Raw genomic sequence first — 26,113 nt, forward strand, 5'->3', positions numbered from 1 at the left:
AAGTCACAGGCAGAAGAGACCTGTGACTCAGTGTGTCTGTGTTCTGTTCCAGCAACCCACTGAGTACTTTGATATGGGGATTTTCCTGGCATTCTTCGTCGTGGTCTCCCTGGTCTGCCTCATCCTCCTTGTCAAAATCAAGCTGAAGCAGCGGCGCAGTCAGGTAATGCCCCCGAGCAGCCCGTGAGTGCAGATCCCCACCGCCCTGTCACTAGTGGAAGCCAGGGTGGGGTCCTGAGCTCGGCGGCCCTTTGCCAGTGACCCGGGAGTGGCAAAAATGGAGAAAAATGAGAGCAAAGCTTATCACCCTATGTCTTCTCTGTTCTAAAAGGGCCAGAACCACAAAGGCTGAGCACTGGGAGTGCTTCCATCTAGGAGCTTCTCTCAAGAAATGTCTAAATGTTAATACAGAGCCCTAGAGCCTTGCTCTTCAGATATGATCTGGACACCAGTGATGTCACCTGGGAGCTTAGTAGAAATGCAGACTCTCAGGCCATACCCAGACCTGCTGAATCTGAATCTGCATCTTCCAAGCTCTCCAGACGATTCTCAGTAAACAGGGTAGCCGCTTTTGTGCCCCAGCTGCCATATCACTGTGCTCATAGGAAGGCAGGATTTGGGAGTAGAGGTTGATGGAGAGGGTAAGTGGGAATGTAGACTGTCCCGTATGTTGCGTGACCCCTCAGGAGAGAGACAGTGGATGTTGGCAGGCAATCTGTCGAGAGGATCACCACCTTCTCACAAAGTGAATGGCCATCACCCCGACAGAACAGTGGCTGTGTTTGGCAGGCACCCATGCTCATTGTCTCATTTGCCCTCGGAGCTTTCTTCAGCGTAAAGAGGAGGAACCCAAGGCACGGAGCAGGTTAATAACTCAGAGTCTTGCAGAGTAGATCTCTGCTGGCACTGCCACTTGGGAGGAGCCTGGGTTTAAGTCAACTCAGGAGTCTGAAAAATCTGTGCAGTCTTAATTTCTAACATTTTTTCAAAAGTCTGACAGAGGACTAGCGCATGTCCCCGTGCATTGGGTGCCATGGCTCTAGGGGTGACTACCACTACAAATATGTCCTGGACCCTAACACAGACCCTAACACATTCTGCCACAGAACTCCATGAACAGGCTGGCTGTACAGGCTCTGGAGAAGATGGAAACCAGAAAGTTCAACTCCAAGAGTAAGGGGCGCCGGGAGGGGAGCTGTGGGGCTCTGGACACACTCAGCAGCAGCTCCACGTCCGACTGTGCCATCTGCCTGGAGAAGTACATTGATGGAGAGGTAATGACAGAGGCAGGGCCCATCCTGGCTGGGGATGAGGTGGACAGGTCCACAGAAGCACACACGACCTGGAAGGGTGGGGCCCCAGGTCCTTTTCACACAGCTTTGCAGGAGCAGAAGGGTTTTAAATGCCTAGGTCTCAAGGGGGTGGCCTGAGACACTCTAGCTCCTCTAGAAGTGGGTGGCCGCAATGGAGAGATGCTTTCTCCAGAGGACCCAGCTTCCACCCATGTAATTTCAGAAATTGATCAGAAATTCATGGTAGGCCAGAAAATGTCTGGTGTTAAGAACATTGACACATATTGACTTAATCTTAGAATCCCTCTTCTGAAAACTGATACTTGACTGGAAGCAAACCTCTCCTGCAAAGCCACATGAAGCACTGGGTGTTTTTACTTAGGAGAGGAGATATGATGCCGCCCCCCTCCCTTTTTTCTTCTAGCTTTTTATCCTGAAAATGTCACGCCTTCAGGAAAGCTGCATGAGTCATACAGTGAATGATGTGTCCTTCACCTGGAATCACCATTTGTTAACATTGTGCCATGTTTGCTTAATCTTCCCAGAGGGAGGCATGCAGACACACATTTTGGGGAGTGGGGAACAAAGCACTTCAGAATCATCTACAGGCATTTGATGCCCCTTTAATGTAGGTGTTCCACTCCCATATAGACTGTCGGGTGCAAATGAGTTTTTGCAGTGGCCTTTAAGTTAAGAGAGTTTTGAATGGTCTTTAGGAGCTGACTGCCTATATTGCAGTCCTGGGCCAGGCAGGTTCTAGCTTTGTGATCTCGGGCAAGTGACTTCATTCTCTGTGCCTACCCTGTGACAGAGGCCCAAGACTGACCTGCGCTTCAGGTGATCGTGAAGGTTACAAGTAGAACCCTCCCACGGTCAGGAACAAGGTTAGGTATTAATTTCAACGTTATTGTACTGAGCTGGTCAGAGAATGAAAAAGCAAAGTAACATTAGCAAACTGTGGAGCAGGGGTCCTTTGGCTTGGGAACTCCAGAGGTGCTTGTACTCTAGAAAGCCCCATCTCCTCCTCTCTACATAGGCTGCTTTGTCATAAACCATGTTCCCTCAGGTGAGTATTCAGGGTCCAGTGAAGGAGAGGACAGGAGAGCTTTGCCTCTTTGCTGCCACACCTATCAATTACAAATCCTGGGCATCCTTTCTACTCATCCCCAGTTAGAGTGCCTGGAGGGAGTCACCACCCCAGAGATGCATAAGGTCTCTGAGGATACCTAGTCCTCTCTCCACATGCCTGGGGCTGCAGAAACTCTTGGCTTTGTTTTTCCCTGATGTGTGGAATGAATGTAAATGCCTTCCTCTGGCAACCAGAAAGGAGCCTGCTTCCTTCCTGAATGCTGAGGACTATGGTTGTGGCTTCTCCCTAGAAGCCAGACATGGGTACTGACTCCAGGGAGTGGTGTCCACCTGTTGCTAGAGGCGGGGAGGTGAGTGAGAAGGAAGCCTCTGGCACTGCAATGAGGAACAAGGCTTCTTGATCCATGCTGGACTCCTCAGGAAGAAGAACATATGGGGCTGGAGGCAGGACTGCTCTCCACGTGGGTCCTGCCTTCAGGCCACGGTGTCCTCTCTCCCTTCCTAGGAGCTGCGGGTTATCCCCTGTACTCACCGCTTTCACAGGAAGTGCGTGGACCCATGGCTGCTGCAGCACCACACCTGCCCCCACTGTCGGCACAACATCATAGGTAATTGTCATCTGCCTCCATTGTTGCTGAAGAGTCACTGTCCCTACTGAATGCCTAGCAAGAGTGTGACACATGCTGCAGACCGGTGAGCGAGAATTGCCCTCCAGACCTGGAAGGGGGGGGGGGGGGGGCTGGGTTTTGGAGTTTACTCAGTCTCCAAACCCTTAAGAGAGTCTGGCCTGAAGCATCGCCCTAAATTCACATTTTGGCTTTCACAGGAACCAGCTTCCTGACCTTGAGCAAGGCATCTGGCCTCTCCAGGCCTTAGGCCCCTAATCTCCTTAGCGGGAAGGACAGTGATGATGCCCCCATGCCCAATATCATGGGGTTGTTCCCATGCCACAAGAGGTGAATGTGAGGTGGCAGGGTTGTGGTGGCACTCCTGCATCACCTGTGGTGTTGGATGAGGGGGCCGGAATGCAGGACATACTTCTTATAACTGGTTTTCTAGAGGGAACGTGCCTTTCGTCTTGGTATCTTTGTTGCTGTGTGCAAATTCCCTTAATGTCTTTGTCAGGCCAGGCTGAAGGGAGGCGTGCAATGGGCCCTTACAGGTGTGGCTGCCCTTCAGACAGAGAAGTGGGTCAGCCTATGCCAGCGTGGCCAGGTTTGGTGACAGCTTAGAAGGGGCCCAAGTCGTGAGACTGGGCACATGGGCACGTGACCAAGCCTGCTGCTTCACTATCTGCCCCCATTTATCCCTCCAGCCCCTGGCACTCGTGTCCTCAGCCCCGCTGACTTAGACCCCCCTACCCCCTTCTCCCCAGAGCAAAAGGGAAACCCAAGCGCCGTGTGCGTGGAGACCAGCAACCTTGCGCGCAGCCGGCAGCAGAGGGTGATCCTGCCGGTGCACTACCCAGGCCGCGTGCACAGGACCAACGCCATCCCCGCCTACCCGACCAGGACAAGCATGGACTCCCACGGGAACCCCGTCACCCTGCTGACCGTGGACCGGCACGGGGAGCAGAGTCTCTATTCCCCACAGACCCCCACCTACATCCGCGGCTACCCGCCCCTCCACCTGGACCACAGCCTGGCCCCGCACCGCTGCGGCCTGGAGCACCGGGCCTACTCGCCAGCTCACCCCTTCCGCAGGCCCAAGTTCAGCGGCCGCAGCTTCTCCAAGGCAGCTTGCTTCTCCCAGTACGAGACCATGTACCAACACTACTACTTCCAGGGCCTCAGCTACCCTGAGCAGGAGGGCCAGGCCCCCGCCGGCCTTACCCCCCGGGGCCCATCCCGTGCCTTCCCCCCGAGTGGCGGCGGCAGCCTGCTCTTCCCCACCGTGGTGCACATGGCACCACCCTCCCACCTCGAGAGTGGCAGCACGTCCAGCTTCGGCTGCTACCACGGCCACCGCTCGGTGTGCAGCGGCTACCTGGCCGACTGCCCTGGCAGCGACAGCAGCAGCAGCAGCAGCAGCTCGGGCCAATGCCACTGCTCCTCCAGCGACTCCGTAGTGGATTGTACCGAGGTCAGCAACCAGGGCGTGTACGGGAGCTGCTCCACCTTCCGCAGCTCCCTCAGCAGTGACTATGACCCCTTCATCTACCGCAGCCGGAGCCCCGGTCGCACCAGCGACGTGGGGGGCTCGGGCAGCTCAGGCCGGGGGCCTGTCGTGTGCCTCGAGGGCTCCCCGCCACCTGACGAACTCCCAGCGGCCCACGGTCAAGGTGCGGGGCGGGGAGAGCCTTGGCCTGGCCCCGCCTCGCCCTCGGGGGACCAGCTGTCCACCTGCAGCCTGGAGATGAACTATAGCAGCAGCTCCTCCCTGGAGCACAGGGGGCCCACTAGCTCTACCTCAGAAGTGGGGCTCGAGGCTTCTCCTGGGGCTGCCCCAGACCTCAGGAGGACCTGGAAGGGGGCCCGCGAGGGGCTGTCGTGTGCCTGCTGCTGCGAGCCCCAGCCCTCCACACTGGAGCCCGGCGTCGGAGTGGCCGGGGGCAGCACACTGTTCCTGGGCGCCCCGGGCGGGGAGGCCCAGCCAGGAAGCCCCCAGGGCCTGTACGGCCTTCACCCAGACCATTTGCCCAGGACAGATGGGGTGAAATATGAGGGCCTGCCCTGCTGCTTCTATGAAGAAAAGCAGGTGGCCCATGGCAGCGGAGGGGGCAGCGGCTGCTACAATGAGGACTGCTCGGTGAGCGTGCAGTACGCGCTTGCCCAGGAGCCCCCGCCCGGCTGCCACCCAGGGGCCCGGGACCTGAGCCAACGCATCCCCATCATTCCGGAGGATGTGGACGGTGACTTAGGCCTGCCCTCGGACTGCCAAGGGACTCGTGGCCTCGGCCCCTGGGGTGGGACGCCGGGCCCGGATGCCCTGCGGCCCCACAGAGGCCTAGGAGCGGCCCGGGAAGAAGAACCAGTTCTGTGCTGCCAGGCTGGGGTGCTGCTCTCGCCCAGCTGCCCTCTGGAAGGTGCAGAGGCCACCAGGGCTGGCTTTCCTGGTGCCCCCCAGGACACTCAGGAGTCCAGCATCACAACCACTGAGGCTGCAGGTGAGAGCAGGAGAGGACGGTGGGCCAGAGTCAGGGTTCTTCTCTTTCTCCGAGTTGTTTTCTAAGTGACTTCCTTTGTGCCCTCCACTTTATTTATTTTTTCTGAAGATTTTATTTGTTTATTCATGATAGACACAGAGAGAGAGAGAGAGAGAGAGAGGCAGAGACACAGGCAGAGGGAGAAGCAGGCTCCATGCAGTGAGCCTGACGTGGGACTCAATCCCAGGTCTCCAGGATCAGGCCCTGGACTGAAGGCGGCACTAAACCGCTGAGCCACCACAGCTGCCCTGTGCCCTCCACTTTAAATGCCATCTACACCTAATGACTTCTGAAGTTTTAATCCCTGCCCTGTGTTCCAAACCCATTAAGCTTTCTTTTTTTTTTTTTTTTTTTAAAGATTGTGTTTATTTATTTGGGAGAGAGAGAGCACAGTGGAGAGAGGGAGAAGGAGAAGCAGGCTCCCCACTGAGCAGGGAACCCGACATGGGGCTTGACCCCAGGACTTTGGGATCATAACCTGAGCGAAAGGCAGATGCTTAACCGACTGAGCCACCCAGGCACCATTGACCCCCATTAGGCCTTCTGTTTCTCTGAGTCTCACAAGCATCCCACCCTTTCAAGTCCACTGCAGTACTCTCAAATTCTTCCCTTTGCTTGCCGCCCCCTTCCTCCAGGCTCCCCACACAGATGCTCAGGCCCAAACCCGGCACTATCCCTGAGCCCACCCCACCCTCCATACTCCAGCGTCCTGGACTTCTCAACCTGCCTGTGAGGACCACATGGGCTTATTTTTCACCCTTGTCCTGAAAATCAAATCCCCCAAAAAATGAAACTTAGCAAACAACATGCAAAATCCAAGTCCAGAATTGTCATTCGATTCAGCAGACCTCATCAAATTGCTATAAGGTTTTGAAACATTTTGTGTCAGTAACAAGCAGTCCAGCACCTTTGAGTAGTACCACTACAGTTCCACTTCCAAAGTATCACTCTAATTTCTCTCTCCCACATTCCCACCTGCTGTCTCCCTGACCAGACCTGTTTCCTTTCTCCAAGGCCAAGGCAGGGGCCTGATGGATCTCTCACTGCTCTGAGCTTTCCATTCTGTATGGGAGCCCCAGTGGTCTTTTCATTTTTATTTATTTATTTTTTTCCCCAGTGGTCTTTTTAGAAATACATGTCTTTACACCAGAAAACCCTTCAGTGACTTGCCACTACCTCTAAATTTTAAAAATGTAAACTTCACCCCTTTCTGTATGATCTGTCCCCTGCCTATCCCTTGCCTTGGACTACCTCCGGCTTCACTCACTTCCTTGCTACTTGAGCTTCCTGTGACCTCTGTCCTGTTACCCCAACAATCCAAGTTCACTGCAACTTCCAGACTTCTCTGATGCTTCTCCAGATCTGAGCTAAAATCACACCCTCCAGCCTTGTCCAAGGTCACTGTCACACCCTCTATTTCCCGGGCTATCACAACCTGAGGGAGGGTCTGTGGGCTCTGGGAAGGGGTCTCCTCTGTTCTTCCCAGGGCCTGTACCAGTGACAGATGTGCATCTGTTGTATGTGTTTTCATGCTACCTAAGGGCTTCCAGAAGTCTCTGCACCTCCAGATGAAGGAAGCTGTCTGTCTAGCAGGCACCTGTCTGTCTAGCAGCCACCTGTGCCCCCAGCACAGCATGAGGAGCTCAGCAAAGGAGCTCTTGTTTTCAAAGCATACATGGTCCATGTGGTATTGTGAGCTGTCAATTCCTGAGAGCCTGTAATGCTGGGGATGGGCACCCAGGTCCCTTGCCTGGTCCCCATGCATTGTGCCCAGGGCCTCCAGGGCCAGTTCTGATTATTTTTCTCTCTCTCTAGGACAGAGATCTCGCCCAGCAGACAGTGGCACGGGAGCCTGAGCTCAGAAGGAACTCATACATGGAAATGGGGACTATATGGAGACTCCAAGCTCTGACTTCCTTCAGAAAAAAAAAAAAAAATTTTTTTTTTTTTTAGCATTGACAAACACACAAAAGTGGTAATAAAGAGAGCCCTCCTTCTCAACCCAAAATGTGAGCCACCTGTGGCAAACTGCCCCCACCCCACCCCCATTAACAAACCAACAGACAAAACTTCTCTGAGTCCTTTGCCTCTTTTGATAACATGGTATATTCTGTTTTGTAAAGTGTGTGTGCTTGGGGTTCTGAGGTGTGTGGGATTGAGTTCTCTGCTTTGTTTTTTAAGATATTATATGTAAATGTAAAAAGTTATTTAAATATATATTTTAAAGAACCCTAACCGCCAACTTTTGCTGAAAAAGAAAAAAAAAAAAAAGAAATCACTGCTGCATTAATTGAACCACATCGTGTAGATACTGTTGTCTCCCAGAAGGGAGCTCAGGCCTTTGAAAAGCTCAGGGCTACACCTGCCTTAGAAAATGAACCAGAAACTTGAAGTAAAGCTAGTTGATATGGGTACAAACTCTGAGGAACAATGCAATGCTGCCTCTTTCTTTCTTGTGGTAAATCCCAACTTACAAAGTTTCGGGTCTTCTCAGAAGCCATGCCTCTCCAGCCCACACCTGTAGGCAGCTGACGGAAACAGCTAGGAATAGGGCGGAAGGTCTGCAGCTCTGAGGAGCTGGGACAAGCCATTGCCACACAAGCCTCGGAGTGACAGGGACGATGCAGCCCAGCGTCCTCAGTCTGTCCCTTCGGGTCATCGTCTTAGGTAAAAGGACAGAGTTCACAGTCCTGAACTTGGACTTCCTGCCACTGGCTGCAGAAATGGTTGGAAGGGGTGTGTGGGGATGAACACCCAGGAGGAATGTGGTTTTGCAGCCTTAGTGTCTGGGCGGGCTGGGGGGCGGAAAGTGGTCTCACTAACCCAGAGAAGGGACAGGGGGCGCTAGAGAGTGCCTGCACACAGGCATCTGTGTGGGCACAGCCAGTGTCCTAGGGCTGCCTTCCTGGGGGGCCCCACGGGGTCAGCACCGAGCTCCCTCCGTTGGAGTGATGCATTTCCCATCCCATCCCCTATGGAAGCCCCGCTTCAGGGTTATTCAGCCCACTGCCTCATGGCTGAACTTGCTCATCTCGCCTGCAAATGTCTACTATCCCTTCTACCTAATGCACTATTAAGTATTGATTCTCCGTGAGACAGAGAAAGAGACTATCAGATAGTTTAGACCCAAAGGGTAGGATTTTGTATATTTTTCCAGCCTTTTGCTGTTCTTCTTGTTAAGAGGGAGGGAGAGTTTTAAAACCCAAACCATTTTTTTTAAAAGATGTTTCCATTGTAAAAGGGAGAATCTATTTAAAGCTATTTCAGATCAGGGATTGTCATCCTTTTTGTCCAATGTACTTCTTGTTCTTAAAGGGTTTTTTTGTTGTTTTTTTGTTTGTTTTGTTTTTTTTTTTTTTTTTAAGAAGAAACTAATCACATTAGCCCCTTGTGTTCACTAACTCCTCTGGTCACTTTTATCCATTTATTGTCATCTGAAATGCTCATTTGCGGAATAGGAACCTCATGGCCTAGCCCCCCTGTAGTGGGGAAACAGACTGCCCAGGCTTGCCCTTCAACAATGGTGATACCCCCTCTCCAGTAAGTTCAGGGGAAGTCAGTCCAGGGTCCAGATGAGAATGTTTTTGACTGAGAATCTCACTGTATCCCAATCCTTTTTGCTTTTTCTTTTTTTTTTTTTTTTTTAACCCAGCCCGTGATGAGGACATTTAGCCTTCTAGCCAGGCTTTGACAGAAGGAAATTCTAGCATCAAATGATCAAGCCATTTGCCATTTAGGAACTCAGTGCAGTAAGATTTGCCCTCCAGCCTCTGAGGTATAGTCCTCTGAGGGCTGCTGCCCCCTGCCCCCCACCCCCGGCCTATGCCCAGCACACCTGTTGGCGAGGGTGTGAGAAGCGCCTAAGCTGTTGACATGTGATCCGGGCTGCCTTTATTTCTCAGGCCAGGAGTAGCAGCTGCTGAGGACAACAGCTTGCATTACGTGGTTTTAGGGAAGGGGGTGGGGGGTATGGCTTCTAACATGAACTGCAAAAAGCAGCTTCTCATTGTTGAGATTTTTGTTGTTTTGTGGTTTTGTTTTTTTGTCATTTTGTTTTTAATGCCTTTGAGTGCACATTATCTCCTTTGTCTGAAACCATACCCTCAAAGTGGCTTTCTTTAGCCCAGTCTGGGAAACTACTCCTCAATAGCCTTAAGCAATAAATAGATGAGTAGATAATGTGGCTTCCACGGGGCTTATTAAAATAAATGTGTCCAATTTTCATTTGAAAGAGCAATAATTACAGATGGCAAAAAGAAACAACATTTAATTTTTGTACTTTACAGGGCAGTAGAAGCAGAAAAGTGAAAATGTTAAAATTTTAAATATCAGCCATTGTCTTAAATTCACCAGACAGGGAGGTCACCAGAATATAGGAACAACTCTATTATTGCCTCACCATTTAAATCAAAAGAAATATCTTCTTTGAAGATTTTAAGACTCCAGTAATCATGACCTTTGTCAGTCGCCTCTCAGTGGTGTGTTAGGGTCATATAGCCTTGGAAACTGAGAGCATCACATTTTCCATTGAGAATCTGCACCATCACTGCCCACCCCCAAGCCAGATTGTGACTGTTAGGCCTGGTCCCCATGGCAGAGCCCTGGGTATAGGACAGCCATGTAAACTGCAGAGTACTGGAACCAGTTAAAAATATGGGGGTTTGGGAATTCTGATCAACAAGGTACCTCTCTATGCTGGCTCTGACTCTCTCAATCTCTCCCACCTCTCTCGAACCCAAGCCATTTTATAAAGCCCAATCTGCTGTCCCACCACTCAGACCCTCCCTTATGTGCTGCTAGTTTCTACTCAAAGCTCATGCAGGACTAATGCTTTTAAAATGAGGTCTAAAAAATAATTACTAATCTGAGTATTATTTTTTAAACAGACCTACCTTTTTCTATTCTTTATATAGACTCTATTGTGTTGGTATAACGACACTATTTTAAAATGTTTTGTTTTGTTTTTTATTTCTCCCATAGCACTTAAAAGATATTTTGTAAAGACTTTGCTGTAAAGATTTTGTAATAAAATGGTCTAAGGGCTCCTTCTCCAACATTACCATTTTTTTTAATGTTTTAAAGGCTAGAAAACAACTTATGTATATTCTGTATATGTATAGCAGCACATTTCATTTATGGAAATATGTTCTCAGAATATTTATTTACTAATATATTTATCTTAAGCCATGTCTTATGTTGAGAGCGTGACATTGTTGGAATAATCATTGAAAATGACTAACACAAGGCCCTGTAAATACATGATAATTGCACACAGATTTTACATATTTGCCGACCAAAAATGATTTCAAACAAGTTGTAGTCTTCTATGGTTTTGTAACAAATTGTACAAATGACTGTAAAAAAAAAAAATACAATTTTATCAAGTATGCGTTACATGTTGTCATTGCTCTGTATGGTAAAGATCTATAGATCCCACCAGGGAGAAGTTTGCGTGAAGCAATGCCTTTGACTTCCTCCTTGTTCATGTAAACATCTGTAGGATTTTCTCTCCCATTTACATAGAATTCGTGTTGTTGGGGTCTGGGGTGATGTCATGAGGGAGCATCTGATGGAGAGTCTGTGAGATTATGTCCTTAAGGTGGTCATGGTTTTTCTGCTCAGCCCTATGTAGAGTGAGTGAGGGCAGTGATGGTCCACTTTTCAAAATAAGGAACATGGGCTGGATTTAAACTGTTGACTTCCTCTGCCTGGCCTTTTCCTACCTGAACGACTGAGAGACCCTCAAACCCCTATTAAGGAAAGGGAGCTTGTAGGGAAAAGACCCTAAGCATTTAGCCCTCAAAATGACCTCATCATGAGAGTAGAGAACAGCCATCAGTAGGAAATGAATCTCATACCCATTGGTCTTATTTCCCAGGGAGGAAGTTACTAATTTGTAAAGTACTCCGAGATTATGTGGAAGGTGCAAAGTGGTGTTTATTTTTCAGACATCTAGGAGAGAATATCCTAAGCCGGTGAGCTCCTGTTCCTATTTCTCGCTCTTTAACTTGGGCCATTTCTTGGGCACAGGCTCCTTGTGGACCTCCAGCTGCGTCCTGCCAGGCAGTGGGTCCTGAGCACCCTCGGGAGTGGCAGCCTGACTGTGCAGAGCCTCCCAGAGCTTCTGTTTGATGGCCTTGCCCAGCTCCAAGCTATACCTCTTGGGGGTCCCTGAAGGGTTCCACAGCATCGGCTCAACCACAGAGTGGTACAGAGCCCTGTAACTCTCCATGGGGAGGCCGTGGATGGTTAGCTTGTCCTCTGACAACTGCTGTCTCTTTCTGGTTTCAGGAAGCAATGCTTGGCCCTTCCAGGCCGCTGTCCCGGTGTCCCCGGGTAGTGCTTGGGTGGCAGCCACATGTTCAGCATATCTGCTCTCAAGATCTTGGCGGACAGTTACTTTTTTCTCCTTTGAACTTTCTTTACTCTGGCCAGGAAGAAAGCAGAGAAGTCAAAGCTAAAACTTGAGAAGGGAGCTCAGAATAATTATCTGGGATTTGTGTCCCAGACTTGGTTACAGCCACCACCAACATTTGTCTAGTGGGTTCTGGTTTACGGAATTCCTCATGGACGCCACTGCATGCGTTCCCCATAACCCTGTAAGGTCAGCAGGAGGTAGATCTAAAGGCAAGGAAATTGGAATGGGTTTGCCCAAGCCAGCAGGGTTAGAAGGTTCCTAAGCCACAGTGTCACCTACTGAATGCCACGCGGGATCTTACGTATTTACTCTGTGCCAGGTTCTGTTCAAAAACCCTTTGCATTACATTAGCTCAATCCTCGTGAAACCCTATGGGGGAAGGACTGTCATTCCCCCATTTTGTACGTGACAAAGACGGAGGCAGGAAGAAGCTAAGCCCACGGTTGTCCTCAACTACAGTTAAAACGGCTCAGCTGGCCCCATGGAGCGATGGGCCTCTGGATGCCAGGTTCCCCACGTCTAAGTTCACGGCCCTATCTGTGGCTCGCCTCCGGTGTTTGGAGGGGGGGGTGTGCCTAAGGGCGCTGCCCATATCCTGGCTTTTCCCACTTATTTTCCCTCCACGTCAAGTTCCTTTAGCCTGTGGTTATGAAAGCCACTGTGTCCTGTAGAACTGGGCAGAGCGTAAGTAGCCCGAGCGCAGACCTGTGCTGTCTCCCTTGTGTCACCTTCCCCTGCATCCCCGTCCCCACCTCCACAGTCCTGTCTTTAACTTTAGGAATTCCTTCAATCTGTATGAATCACTTCAGCAGTAAGTGTCCCTAGCTGACGCTTCCCTGTCCCCACTCCCAGGTCTTCTCCACCGGCAGCCACACGTACCTTGCTGATGCCTCCTGCGGGTTTCCTGAGCCTCGGTGAGGGTGAGCCAGGGCGCTGCCCCACCGGCCCTTTGCCCTTGGAAGTGATGGGGTTTCTTACCCTGCCCCGCTGCGTGGCTTTCGTTGATGAATTGTCCTTAGGCTTTAATCTCTTTGAAAGCTTTGCTTCTCCAAACTTGCGTGGTCCTGGGCAACACTTATCTTTCAGCTGTCGCCTGAGCACCAGCTTAATCAGGGAGACCGAACTGGCAATGAACGGATTCTTTACGACTTCCCAAGAAGAGGTGGTACCTGGTGCTGGGGACCTGATGTTCTGCTCTGCACACACTCTGGCCGCCCAGGGGCTGGCGAGAGCCCGAGCGTCCACATAGCAGTCCTGAAGCCTGGTGTTCAGTAAGATGGACCGACGGAGCCCGTACGTGGGGATGCTGGGCTCTCGTCTCACATAGATTGGATGCTAGAATTAGAAGGGGAGAAAAGGGAATGAAAACAAGACCAGTTCTCAAGCAGGGACCAGAAGGCCCACTTTGGAGGCAAAGTAGTAACATCTTTTTACACATCGTCCCTTCCACACAGCTCTTAGAAATCTATCCATCTGCTCTCCCGCTCACCCAGAGCCTTTTGTACCAAGTAGGGAAACACAGTCACAATGATTTTCAGGCTCCCAAAGAACACAGCAATGCTTGGGCTGGAAGCAGAGGTTTGGGAAGCATTTACAAGGAATCAAAGACAATTCCTGTCTGCGGGGACAGAAAAGGAATGGAGACAGGAATACTAGAGAGTCCTAAGGAGCTATAGTCACCCCGCGAGCTGCTGCAAGACAGAAATGATGCCATGTAAAGTTCTACCAAACCCTGAATACACTCTCTAACCAGACCACCGTGAGCCAAGAAGGGCCACTCGGCTGGAAATCCTGGGTTTCCTAAAGGCAAAAGCACAAGGTAAGTGATGCTGACTTCCATTCCTGGAACCAGCCAAGAACAAGGGAACAATTTGGATAGATTAGAATCACACACTTAAGAGACCTGGAAAAAAAAAAAAGAGAGAGAGAGAGAGAGACCTGGCCTTCTAAGAAATGTCATCTATAAAAAAATAAAATCACCTTACCATATTTCAGTTGCCTTAAATTTTATTTTAGCTAGCTTAGTTGGGGGAAGAAATATGTATTTTCTTTTCCCTTTTTCTCTTTTGCTTTTTTTGTTGTTGTTTTGCTTTGGTTTATTTTAATATTTCTAGTCACCTATCTTTCTCTGCCTCAGTTATGTATGAGCAAATTGTAGTTTGTTTAGATTTTTGGCTCACGTGCAGACAGTTTTGAACCATTATCTCTAGTATTTGTGATGTCACTTTGGTTTGTGATGTGGGTGTGGGTGGGTGTTACATCATCAGATTTTATAGTTAAATTAGGCTGGAAGAAGTTCCATTTTGTTGTGCTTGCAGCCTCAGGAACTTGTGAACTTGCCCATGTCCCCCAGAAAGGCTTGGGTGAATGAGTAAAGTCCTAACGTCCTTAAGGAGCATGCTTTGCACACAATGTAGTCAAATATGCAGCCCATATTTATGGATACAGGTAGTGAGATAGACCCTTACATGTGCAAAAGTGGCCTTCTCCGTGCACATAAAGAAGGTACTGTTACATTCTCAGAATAGCTGCCAAGGTTAGGGACCAGAAATGAAAGAACACGTTCCTGCAACCCTGGGCACCTCTCCCTACGTGTCTCTCCCCGAGAGACTACATGGTTTCTGGAATGCGGTTTTATTTTACATCCCATGGCAAATTCAGTAATTAGAGCTGTTAGCAGTGTCAAGGGCTTGAAACAAGAACAAAGACGCCTCTTCCTGGTAACTCTTGGGCAATGCCTCGCTCCTTATCAGGTGCTTATCCTGTCGGTGGTTTTGAGTTTTTATACACAAAATGCCAAAGGAGGCTCCCTCCTGAGGAGGAGGAGAGGGAAATGATGGAAAAACAGAGTATGAGTCTGGCAGGAGCTCCTGGAATCGTATGTGTTGCCTGTTTGATTTTTCTGAGTGTTGTCCCTGGAGTGAATCAAAGCCTGCAGGCAGACTGCACCGCAGGCCGCACCTCCAGGCCAAAGGCATCTGGACCTACAGAGGCTTGGGAGGACAATGAGGCCCATTCAGTGGTGAGCCCTGGCCTCACCTCCCGAGACGTGGGTCAGTTTTAGAGCAGTGTTGGAAAAAGGTTTGTCTTTGGGAAGGGTTTGCGACTGTCTGGAGATTGGGCAGGCAAGCATCCTTCCAAAGCTGGTGAATCCTGGAGAGGTGGCACCAGGCTCTTGGGCTCCTGTCCGCCTTTGCTCTGCATGGCAGGGACAGAAGGGAAATGCTGGGCAAGACACGACTTCTAGGAGTAACTCTTCTGGTTCTCTTCTTCCCGGCCTTCCACCTCTTTCCAGATATTCATCTGTTGTATTTGCTTTCCTAGGCCTTTACTCAACGGCCAAGTGACACTGCTCAGACTCCGAGGAGGATGCTGAATCTCCCCCTTCGGGCACAGAGCTGTTCATGTGGATGGCAACTGATACACACTCTCACTTCAATCAAAACCTGCCTCTTCTCCCTGCAGTGTAACTCACTTGACTGACTCTACCCCAGTGGGGAACCCCCATGCTCCCTCGAACTAACCCAGGGTAATATGGCCTGTGCTATTTCTCCTACATCAGTAAAATTTGTTATTTAGTGAATGTTTGACATAGGCCAGGCACTGTTCTAGGCACTTCCCAAGCATCATCTCATGAAATGCCACCAACAGTCTTATGAGTTTGGGCACTGTCACCTGCCCTGCTTTACAGATAAAGAAACTGAGGCACAAGCTGCTTAAGAACCATGCCCCAGATCCCAAAGCTAGTAACCAACAAAAGCTGGTCTCAGCCAAACTCTACACCATGCTTGCTCTTAACCACCCAGAGCTATCACTGGTATGCTTTGCCTCTCATCTGGTCAGTCCATCCACATACCATCCCCAGGCCCAGTTTTAGGCCTATCCTTGATATGAGACCTTCCTGGGTCGCATGATCTGGCCTGCCCGAGTTGACATCCCAGATCCACCTCTCCATGGGCAAGTGAATTCACATCCCTGAACCTTACTCTCCTCATCTGTGAAATGGGGATAGTAACTGTCCCTACCCCAGGATCACTGAGAATGAAATGGGAAATGCGTGTGAGGCATTTGGCTCCTGGCACATAGGAAATACTCAATAAATAATCTTCTTATTAATATTATTTTCATGACCCATTTGCTCATCTGACCCTTTCTTTTCTTTTTAAGATTTTTTATATTTATTCATGAGAGACACAGACAGAGAGGCAGAGACATAGGCAGATAGAGAAGCAGGCTCCCTGCCAGGAACCAGATGTGACATCCCAGGACCCTGGGATCACAACGTGAGCCAAAGACAGATACTCAACCACTGAGCCACCCAAGCATCCCTCATCTGACCCTTTCTTGAACCCCTGTTGCCCATCGTCTGAGTGACATAACTCAACATTTGATATGTACTTCATCTCGGGTCTTTCATGAGGCCAAGCAATGAGCCTCTTGAAATGGGGAATGATTCTGATCTGACTTGGGTAGCGTAACATTTCTTTTCCCATGATCCACCGTCACTAACATTTGTCAGATTCCTTAACCTCACAGAAGTGGTATATTTACAAGAGCTACATTTCCCCCTGGTTGTAAGAGTTGCCAGAATATCTCATGCTTCCTGAGATGGCAAGAAAAGTGGGTACCTGAGGATATACTAAGGAAAGTGACTAGTCTTTAACAGAGATTGTTCCATTGAAGGTTGTCCAGAATTACAAAGTCAAGATGGAAAGACTCTATTTGGTCCAGGGTCCTGAAACTATGGCAAGAGTTTCCACCATTGGTGCCAACATTTGATCCAGAGAATCTGGGGTTGAGGCAGTAGGGCTTCCGTGTAGTCGAAAGGCCTGTTCCTCAGTATGATTCTCCAATGAACCTTTTTATTCTGCTGAGCTCAAGCTAAATAGACTTTATTTTCCACCAATCATTTGGAGCTGGACTTCCTGACATATCTAAACCACCACTTCTATTTGGAAACACATCTGCCCTTCTTTGATGCATGGCCAAGCTCTCCTCACCATATTTTTAGCTCCTATAATCTTTCTTCTTTTTTTCCTTGACTACTACCTTTCTTCTCTTTGATTCCTCTTTGCTCCTATTCTCCTTTTGGAAGGTCAGTCAATAAAGAGGAAATTGAGCCAATTCATAATTATTCTTGTCTTCCCCCTTCATGCCCTGCCCCCAAATTCTAGTGGAATTTAGTTGTTTTTAATTTCCTCAGAAGATGTTTTAATTTTAACACCCAAGCAGTAAACTTCCACACCCATGTGGGAACATATCTGAGGTTCGTGATGTAGAAGGTTTCAGAAAGAAGAGAAAAACTTTGGATGAGAGAATTTGAGAAGATTCCTGAACCATGATGCAAACTCAGAGGACCAGTGATTTAAACCACATGTGCTGCACACACACCTATCATGGGCCAAGTATGTGAAGTGAGGGTGCCCTGCCCACCCTGCCACCCCTTTCCACCAGCTTCAGTTCTCAGACATGGCCACCTGGATGCCCCACAGACACCTCTAATTCATTACATTCAAAACCAAATTCTTTCATTTCCCTGATCCCCATCAGAACAAGCAAAACCACTACTTCTCTTGAGTTTCTCATCACTAGCTTTCTGACTCAGAAATCTGAGACTGGATTGGTAACAGTACGGTGTTGAGCCAAGCCAGAGGCTAAAGATCTTGTTTTTACTTAAAATTTTGATATTTTGCTCAGTGTGAATTTGGGGGGCGTTTACTTATATTTTTATTTTTATTTATTTATTTTTTTAAAAAGATTTTATTTATTTATTCGTGAGAGACACAGAGAGAGGCAGAGACACAGGCAGAGGGAGAAGCAGGCTCCATGCCGGGAGCCCGACGTGGGTCTCGATCCTGGGACTCCAGAATCACACCCTGGGCTGAAGGCAGCACTAATCCGCTAGGCCACCAGGGCTGCCCCTACTTATATTTTTAAAGAGATTGCATTGAAATAATGTTTATGAAATAATTTTAATATATTTTACAATTTATTAAATGATATTTTAAAATAAATTTTAATTTTTTACAAAGATTTTATTTATTCATTCACGAGAGACACACACAGAGGGAGAAGCAGGCTCCATGCAGGGAGCCCGACGTGGGACTCGATCCTGGGTCTCCAGTATCACACCCTGGGCTGAAGGCGGCGCTAAACCGCTGAGCCACCCGGGCTGCCCGATATTTATTTATTTATCTTGATCACTGAGTTTTAAAAAAAAATGTGCCTGAGATAAATACCTCACTTGCCTCACCCTAATGGTGCTCCTGGACCACTCAGTAAGTATTTGTTGCCAGAAGCCCAGAAGGACAAGTAGGCAATCCCCCAATGTAGAAATGCAGTCCTGGAGTCCCAGTGCCTGGGTTTAAAGCCCAGTTCCCCCACTATCTGACCTCTGGGTAAGCCATTCAACCTGTCTGCATGAGGCGTGTGGCGAGAGTACCTCTCTCCTGGGGCTACTGGGAGCCTTGCGTGGAGTGTGACAGCACACACCATACCCCTGCCCAGAGTTTAGCAAAGTCCTCCCTAAACGTTAGCTATTGGTGGTATTAGAATCGGGCTCCTTATCCAGTGCTCATTCCACAACATGGTGCCTTTTGAACAGAAATTATTCCTACTGGAGTTTCAAAGATACCAGCATCACCCCAACTGCCCCAGCTGAGCTCTCCTGGCTTCTTGGCAAACCCTGCTGCCCTCAGAGGAATCGAAGGGCTTGACTGCAGAGCACAAGTGAGCAAAGCAGACAGATACCAACATTTTCCTGGAGGCCCAGGGGCTACAGTCAATGTCCTCACTCTTTCCATGAAATAAATCCGCTAAGCGACTGAGGCATGCGAAGCATTGAAATGAATACCTTTGGCTGCTTCTCGCCAGGGGCCGGGACCACGCAACTGAGCAAGCGACCTTGAGCTGTTAAGCGCCCTGACCTAGACCCGCTAGGCTATATTTGTAGCCTCTGTACACTGTTTCCATCACCTGTGCTGGGCTTTAAGCTAGGAAAGAGGGGAGGGAGGTCTAGGGAAGGCTGGAGGGATGTTTCTCATAGCAGCTGGTGGGGGCAGGGGCTTGCACACCATAGCTGAGTCCTGTTGTACAAGGCGGCTTCATGGGTATGCAACCTGTGTGGTGTCCTCAAACTTAGAAGGGCCACCCCACACTTGGTTTAATGCTCTGTTGTTGCCATCTTGAAGTTCTTAATCGTTTTTGAACAAGGGGCCCCACATTTTCATTTCTCAGGGGCCCTGCAAATTGCATAGCCCATTCTGGCTGTACACAAGGCCAGGAGAACCAACTGAAGGGAGGGGCTGGTACCCACTTAACAGGAGGGTTTCCCTGCAGCCCGCAGGACAAGCTGTAGCTCCTATCATGAGGCATAAATCCCCAGACTTGTCCATATAAACCCTATTTTGAACCTCTTGTCTGTGCCTTCCTATTTTTCCTATTTCCTCCTCAGAAAGCAGGATGAGATGCCAAGGAACCTCGTAAACTGTAGAGAGCTGAGCCGGGCTTTGCTCAAATGTTTCCCCACAGTCTGTTTAAAACAGTTCACAGAGCATCCTCTGTCAAGATCATTTTCTTGTCTCTGTAAAACTTCTTGCTCTCTGAAATTCACATTATTTCTAGGAGAAAGGGATCAGTTTGTTGGTGCTCTGGGTGTGTCCCTCACTGAATGTTTGTTGAATGCAGGAAGGTTCACCTTTATTGAGTGTCTGCTTTGGGCGGATGGTTTCACCTGCGCGTTCTCCCTTCATTCTCCTTCAGGGTGTTCCTCCTGCCTACGCCTTCAAGGACGCCTTACAGGTGAAGAGTTCTCAGGTCCTGCTGGGGAGGCTGGTTTGGGAGATGGAAAGGGTCCAAGGCGGTGGAGAGGAGAGGGTGAGCTGGAGACACTGCAGTCAGATGCGGAGGATGAGGGGGAGTAGGGCACTGGGTGAGGGGTGTCCCCTTGAACCCCTACGGAGCCCAGAGGATCCCTGAACTCGGGAAAGAGACAATGAAAACAACGAGCGAACAAGATTCTTCTTGCCGCGGCTCTGGGTCGTGTGGGTGGAGAGGGACCAGGATTGAGAGGCCTCGTGGGAGGTACCCGCACCTTTGGGGCCCGGCCCTGGAAACAGCTGGGGAGCAGGTTGTGGGGGGGGGGGGGCAGCCTCTGGAGTGGGCGCGGGGCGCAAGGGCCGCGTACCCAGGGTGGGCCCCGGAGCCCGCGGGGAGGGGACGGCCCCAGCCCGGCTCCGGGCGCGGCGAGTCTGCACACGAGGGCAGAAGCTCCCGCCGCCGCGCAAGGCACAGGCCCGCGCTTGCACGCCCGGGACCGGGGACTTGAAAGCGGCCGGCGCGCCGCCCGGACCTGCCCCGAGGGGCGTCACCGTGGCGCTTTAGGCGGGAGCAGAAGGAAACTCCTCTCTGCCCGGGGGAGTGCGGGGGAGGAGGAGGCCCGGGACTAGACCCAGAGTGCAGCCGGGGGAGACCTTGCGGGCCACGGCGAGGGCCTGCCACGCGGGGTCCGAGAGTTTCCGCCAGGCGCTCTCGAGCCTCAGTGTCCCAGTCTGCAAGAAAGCATCCTTGCCCCGTCCACTTCCAGACTCCGTGGGCGCTTTACTTTCTTCTATCTCATCAAGTCTTGAGAAGATTTAAACTATTATTATTTTTATTGTATATTCCCATTCTGCAGACGACTGAGGCTCAGCAGAGCAGGAAACTTGCCCCACTTGACAAAGGATGTGCGAGGAGATTCGGAACCAGGGTTCAGTACGCTGCCTCCTTTGCGGCTGCAAGAACTGGGATGGTGGAAGGGACTCAGCATTTACTAAGCTCCTACTGTGCGTGTGTGAAAGTGTCCACGTACTGCTTCGTTTCGTACGAACCCTTTGGGAGTATGCTATCAACGCCCCCATTTAACAGATGAAGAAGCGGAGATAAGAGAGCTTTTTTTTTTTTTTTTTTTTCTTACACCCGCCCAAGGTCTTGCAGGTGACCGAGTGGAATGTGAACCGGGACAGACCGACTCCAGAGCGCCCTTTTTTTTAAAACCACTACGTTGAGCCAAGCAGGGAAAAGCGGTTTGCAAACTGCTGTTCTGATTATTACCGCTGCGGTTGAGCTCGCGTGTGGGTCACGACCTGAATGAGGGTGGAGCAAAGGTCACCGGGCGCCCGGCCTGCTCCCGCCCCGCCAAAGCTCCGCGTGGGGACTCGGAGGCGGAGCCCCGGACCCCGCCCTCACCTGCTGGCCCCGCCCCTCAGTCGGACCAATACCGTGCCGCGTGGGGGCGGGCACAGGTGAGGACGGGGCTGTGGGCGGGGCCTGGAGCGTGAGCGGCAGGCGCGGCGCGCGCACCGGGAGGGGAGGGCGTGCGCCCTCGGCTCCGCCCCTCGGGTCTCGCGGCGGAGCCGGGCGGGCCCCGCACGGCCGGGGCGGTGGCGGCGCTGGGGAGGGCGGGCCGGGGCGGGGCGGCCGGGCGGCCGGGGCGGGGCCACGCCCGAGCCCCGCGTCCCGCTCCCATGGCCGCCCCCGGCTCCCCACGCTGCCCCCTCTCCCCCGGGCCGCGCCCCGGGGCCCCGCACTGACGGCCCATGGCGCCGCCCGCCGCCCGCCTCGCCCTGCTCTCCGCCGCGGCGCTCACGCTGGCGGCCCGGCCCGCGCCCAGCCCCGGCCTCGGCCCCGGACCCGGTGAGTGAGCGAGCCCCGGCGCCCGCCCTGCGCCGAGCTCGCCCGAGGGGAGACGCGGGCAGGCCCGGCCCCCTAGCCCCTGCCTCCCCGACTCCTTCCCCCGGCCCCTCAGCGACGCCCCCGGCCGGGGCGGTCCCCGCCTCAGCACCCCGAGCTTCCCGCAGCTCCCGGCCCCTCAGCGACGCCCCCCGGCCGGGCGCCCCCTGCCTCAGGACCCACTCCCGGGACCCCTCAGCCAGGCCCCTCAGCGGCGCCCCCGGCCGGGGCGGTCCCCGCCTCAGCACCCCGAGCTTCCCGCAGCTCCCGGCCCCTCAGCGACGCCCCCCGGCCGGGCGCCCCCTGCCTCAGGACCCACTCCCGGGACCCCTCAGCCAGGCCCCTCAGCGACGCCCCCCGGGCCGGGCCGTCTCCTCAGCCCGAGGACCCAGGACCCCCCGCTCAAGTTCCTCAGAGACTCCCCCCGGGCCAGGATGCCCCCTGCTGCCCCGGCACCTCCCGGGACCCCGTCCTGTCTCTCAGCGGCGCTCCCCGCCTGGAGACGCTGCCTCGCCTCCCGAGCCCCTCAGGGACTCCCCCCGGCGGGGATCCCCTCCGCCCGCTCCGCTGCGACGCCCCCGCGCCTCGGGGCTCCCGAGCCGGTGCGGAGGCGAGCGCGGCTGGGCGCCCAGCCCCTCTTCCCGGTCCCCGGCTGCGTCCGCTTGCCCGACGCTGTAATTTCTGCCTGGAGAGGAGAGGAGTTGACTTGCTCGCCCTGCGAGAGGCAGGTCCGTACCCAGCCAGGACGCCCCTTCCTTACCTCCGGGGCCGCCTTGAGCCTCCCCAAACCCAGGTGCGGGCCTAGCTCGGAGAGAGGAAGGAAGGGGTAATGGGAACCCCCCTACAAATCTTAGGGTGCTTATCCCGAAGGTGCACTGCAGAGCCCCATTTCCCAGGTAATCCCACACCTTAAACAGGGTCACTCACTCCCCAGGCCAAGGCCAAGGGCAGGTCTTCCGAGGTGGGGCTCTGGACTAGGGTGGAAGCTGGGACTTTACTTAGCTTCCATACACACCCTTCTTTGCAGCAGCAAGAACTCTTTCCAAGTGAGGAGCAGGCACGAGGGCGTTGTCTGGCCCAGTTACATTTCTGTGCAGGTTGTTTGGGTGTTGAGAGTTGGGCCTTCGTGAAAGGGGCGGGAAGGGTTCATTACCGGTTTGCCGGCAGTAGGAAAACCAGCTGAGGGTTCTCCACCCAAAGTCACAGACTGTGATGTTGGAAAGACAGGGTTTTGTTGCTGAAAGAAAACTCAAGAGTTGCTTTGTTTACTTAACCAGCTTGGATGAGTGAAAAAGATAGGACTGGGTGTTGTCATTTACGGTGTGACTTCAGGCCATGACTCAGCTGTCTAAGCCTCAGTTTCCTCTTCTGTAAAGGGAGGAAAATGAGAACTCCCTTTGCTTGTTGTTTCAAAAATTAAATTATATACTTCAGCTAACACCCACATATAGACGGCAGTCAATAAACATATTTTAATAATACTTTTTATAGTGCCTCACAGTTCACCAAGTGCTAGACACCTCATTTGCCCTGAGAAGGCGCTGAGCTTCCAGTCTGATTAAGCCCTGTAAAAGGCAGAGCTTGGCTTTAGATCAGCAGAAGGGGGTCTCTCCAAGTATTGTAGACCTTAGGCTCAGGAAGTGGTTTCTGAGTGATCGGCAGATTTCGAGGGGGCTTCTATAAAAACTGCTACAGAAGTTTGATCACTTCTGCTATTTGCTGTATGTCAGGAATGAAGGAGAAACTTTCCGAGAGCCAGGATATGTCAACATAACTGTAACCTAGTAACCCCTTAGCTCCACTTTGCCATCTGTGTGGTCAGGATTTAATGTCCTCTACAGAGACAGAGGTATGGGTGGAAATAAACTGGTTCGCCTTCTGGAAAGGGCAGAGTCATAGTTAAGTGAGCCAGCTCTGCTTATGTTTGTTAGAAGGTGGCATCCTCTCCTCGGGCACCTTTGCTTTGCCAGGAGGGGTCAAATGTAGCAACTCTTAGGCAGTTGGAATCGCAAACCCTGGTGTACTTTTATTTAGGAGTCTGAGTTAGGGACAAATAAATAACCATTGTGAGACGATTTATGATAAGTAGCCCAAGTTTCTGCCTCAGTAAGCTTCACCAGCAATTTTTCCTATCATCCAGGTATACCAGGGCTTTAGTGACTCTTTTTTAGTTCCAGAAGCAGTTTTAGGGAGATACCACATGGTCTAAAGGATCACATCCTGTCTCAAGACTGCCTACTAGCTTTTTAAATCCTTGAGGATGTGCCAAACTTGCCATTATATATTTTTTGATACTGTAATTTTCTCTAAAATTTTGTGGATGGAAAAAATTATTTCAATACTTATATTCTGCACAATTTTATAATATTTAAATTACTGGTGGTTTGCATTTTTGAATGCTGACTTTATAAAAACAGTTAGCTCATTCCCCGTCAATGCGAGTTCTAATTACAGCGTATAACCAACCCCAAATGATTTCCCTTCTCCTCCCCATTCTTCCTTTGAGATTCTCTTTTCCTTCACAACTGATAAGGAGGAAGACAGAGGTTGATGATAGACTCTAGACTCCCTTTTCAAGGAGGAAGGCTGCCAGGGCCATAGGGCTGATGGGCTCTCTGAAGTGAGCTCCCATCTGGAATTTACTTACCTGCAGGGGAGAGCCTAGAGGTAGGAAGACAGAAGGCTGGGTAGAATTGTGCTATTTGAGTTTTCCACCGAAGGCAAGCTACCTGCTTGGATGTTTCACTGCATTTGGGGGCTGTTGAGGTATGCATCAACAGAGCTGCTCAACTCAGGTTACATTTGCTGTGAATACCTTTTATGATGCTCATTTTCTTCTAAATCCTCATGTAACATTCATCCTGTTAGCTAGTAGTATGTTTATCATAAAACCCTATGAGTTCAATGAACAGTGAGAGCTTCCTACTGTACAGAGTCCTGTCACTCTTAGAGATGTCATTAATGTTAGTTTACCTGATGCAACACAGGGGCTGATAGGAATAAAGTGAATTTAGCTTTCCTGCTTTCATGTTGACCCGTTATTTTTATGCTGTGAGTATTTTAAGAAACACAAAACTGTCAAAACTGACGTGATATCAAAGAACTCTGATGTTTTTATGAAAATTTGTTTTGGCCCCTAAACAAATCTTTTTTTTTTTTGTATTTATGTATTTATTTTAAAGATTTTATTTATTTATTCATGAGAGACACAGAGAGAGAGGCAGAGACCCAGGGAGAGGGAGAAGCAGGCCCCACACAGGGAGCCTGATGTGGGACTCGATCCCGGGTCTCCAGGATCAGGCCCTGGGCTGAAGGCATTGTTAAACCTCTGAGCCACTGGGGCTGCCCTAGACAAATCTATTTAAATATTTAAGATATGGGATCCCTGGGTGGCCCAGCGGTTTAGCGCCTGCCTTTGGCCCAGGGCGTGATCCTTGAGTCCCAGGATCGAGTCCCACATTGGGCTTCTCCCAATGGCATGGAGCCTGCTTCTCCCTCTGCCTCTCTCTCTCTCTCTCTCTCTCTCTCATGAATAAATAAATCTTTAAAAAAAATATTTAAGATATGCATGAGACCCTTTATAAATCTGAAAGCAAAAAGAAGTTCCATTTAGGCTCACTACTAATAAACAGCAAGTTGGTGTTTATATATCTATAGTTGGTGTTCTATATCTGTACTTAATATAGATACTATTGATAATATCACTATTTAGCATAGTTGAAGCAACAGCAATAAATGATAAAGAAAATGTATTGCTTTAAATAGTTTCACAATGTACAGATTAGGGTAATTTTTTTGGTGATGGGCAATATAGCATCTTTAGTTTAGAATTGGGGTCCTGGGATCCCTGGGTGGCGCAGTGGTTTAGCGCCTGCCTTTGGCCCAGGATGTGATCCTGGAGACCCGGGATCGAATCCCACGTCGGGCTCCCGGTGCATGGAGCCTGCTTCTCCCTCTGCCTGTGTCTCTGCCTCTCTCTCTCTCTCTATCATAAATAAATAAAAATTAAAAAAAAAAATCTTTTTTTAAGGTATTTTTATTTATTTATTTATTTATTTATTTATTTATTTATTTATGATAGTCACAGAGAGAGAGAGAGAGAGGCAGAGACACAGGCAGAGGGAGAAGCAGGCTCCATGCACCGGGAGCCCGACGTGGGATTCGATCCCGGGTCTCCAGGATCACATCCTGGGCCAAAGGCAGGCGCTAAACCACTGCGCCACCCAGGGATCCCCCTTAAAAAAAAGAATTGGGGTCCTGTAATGAGACTCTAGGTCAGATGTTGGTAGACATTTTTTGTAAGGGGTAAGACGGTAAATAATTTGGGCTTTGTATGTAGGCTCTGTACTGTCTGTCCATTACTATTACTCCATTCTGACATTTTTTTTTTAAGATTTTATTTATTTATTCATGAGAGACACACACAGAGAGAGGCAGAGATGTAGGCAGAGGGAGAAGCAG

At 50.6% G+C, this 26,113-nt stretch overlaps 3 protein-coding genes across 4 annotated transcripts in view; 2 read left to right on the plus strand and 1 right to left on the minus strand.

The window, feature by feature from the left end:
- The window catches only part of ZNRF3 (zinc and ring finger 3), a 154,409-nt gene extending 146,608 nt beyond the window's left edge, over window positions 1-7,801 (plus strand). The window contains exons 5-9 of the mRNA XM_072723137.1: window positions 53-163; window positions 1,107-1,274; window positions 2,887-2,989; window positions 3,757-5,487; window positions 7,342-7,801. Coding sequence (XP_072579238.1) covers window positions 53-163; window positions 1,107-1,274; window positions 2,887-2,989; window positions 3,757-5,487; window positions 7,342-7,382 — 2,154 coding nt within the window. The 3' untranslated portion in view covers window positions 7,383-7,801. The remainder of the gene's footprint in view (window positions 1-52; window positions 164-1,106; window positions 1,275-2,886; window positions 2,990-3,756; window positions 5,488-7,341) is intronic.
- Window positions 7,802-11,445: 3,644 nt separating this feature from the next.
- C10H22orf31 (chromosome 10 C22orf31 homolog) lies at window positions 11,446-21,521 on the minus strand. The gene is made up of 5 exons (XM_072722462.1): window positions 21,202-21,521; window positions 20,416-20,566; window positions 20,130-20,294; window positions 12,824-13,279; window positions 11,446-11,953 (listed from the first exon to the last, which is right to left on the minus strand). Exons 1-5 carry the CDS (start codon window positions 21,519-21,521, stop codon window positions 11,516-11,518), a joined length of 1,530 nt encoding a protein of 509 aa, XP_072578563.1. The 3' UTR covers window positions 11,446-11,515.
- Window positions 21,424-26,113, plus strand: part of KREMEN1 (kringle containing transmembrane protein 1) — a 69,356-nt gene continuing 64,666 nt past the window's right edge. The window contains exon 1 of one of the 2 annotated variants that reach the window (XM_072723138.1): window positions 21,424-21,616. In XM_072723138.1, the coding sequence (XP_072579239.1) occupies window positions 21,520-21,616 (97 nt within the window). In that variant the 5' untranslated portion in view covers window positions 21,424-21,519. The remainder of the gene's footprint in view (window positions 21,617-26,113) is intronic. The other variant, XM_072723139.1, reaches the window with a different exon arrangement.

This window comes from Vulpes vulpes, chromosome 10, assembly GCF_048418805.1.
Source record: "Vulpes vulpes isolate BD-2025 chromosome 10, VulVul3, whole genome shotgun sequence".
NCBI lineage: Eukaryota > Metazoa > Chordata > Mammalia > Carnivora > Canidae > Vulpes > Vulpes vulpes.

What these genes read in the sequence shown, in the direction of transcription:
- C10H22orf31 (XM_072722462.1), bottom strand. Translation starts at nt 21,521, where the DNA reads ATGGGCCGTCAGTGCGGGGCCCCGGGGCGCGGCCCGGGGGAGAGGGGG. An exon ending in GCCCGCCCCCACGCGGCACG is followed by an intron (nt 20,567 to 21,201) that starts GTATTGGTCCGA and finishes AATCTTCTCAAG; the next exon opens with ACTTGATGAGATAGAAGAAA. An exon ending in CCCTCGCCGTGGCCCGCAAG is followed by an intron (nt 20,295 to 20,415) that starts GTCTCCCCCGGC and finishes CCCTCGGGGCAG; the next exon opens with GTCCGGGCGGCGCGCCGGCC.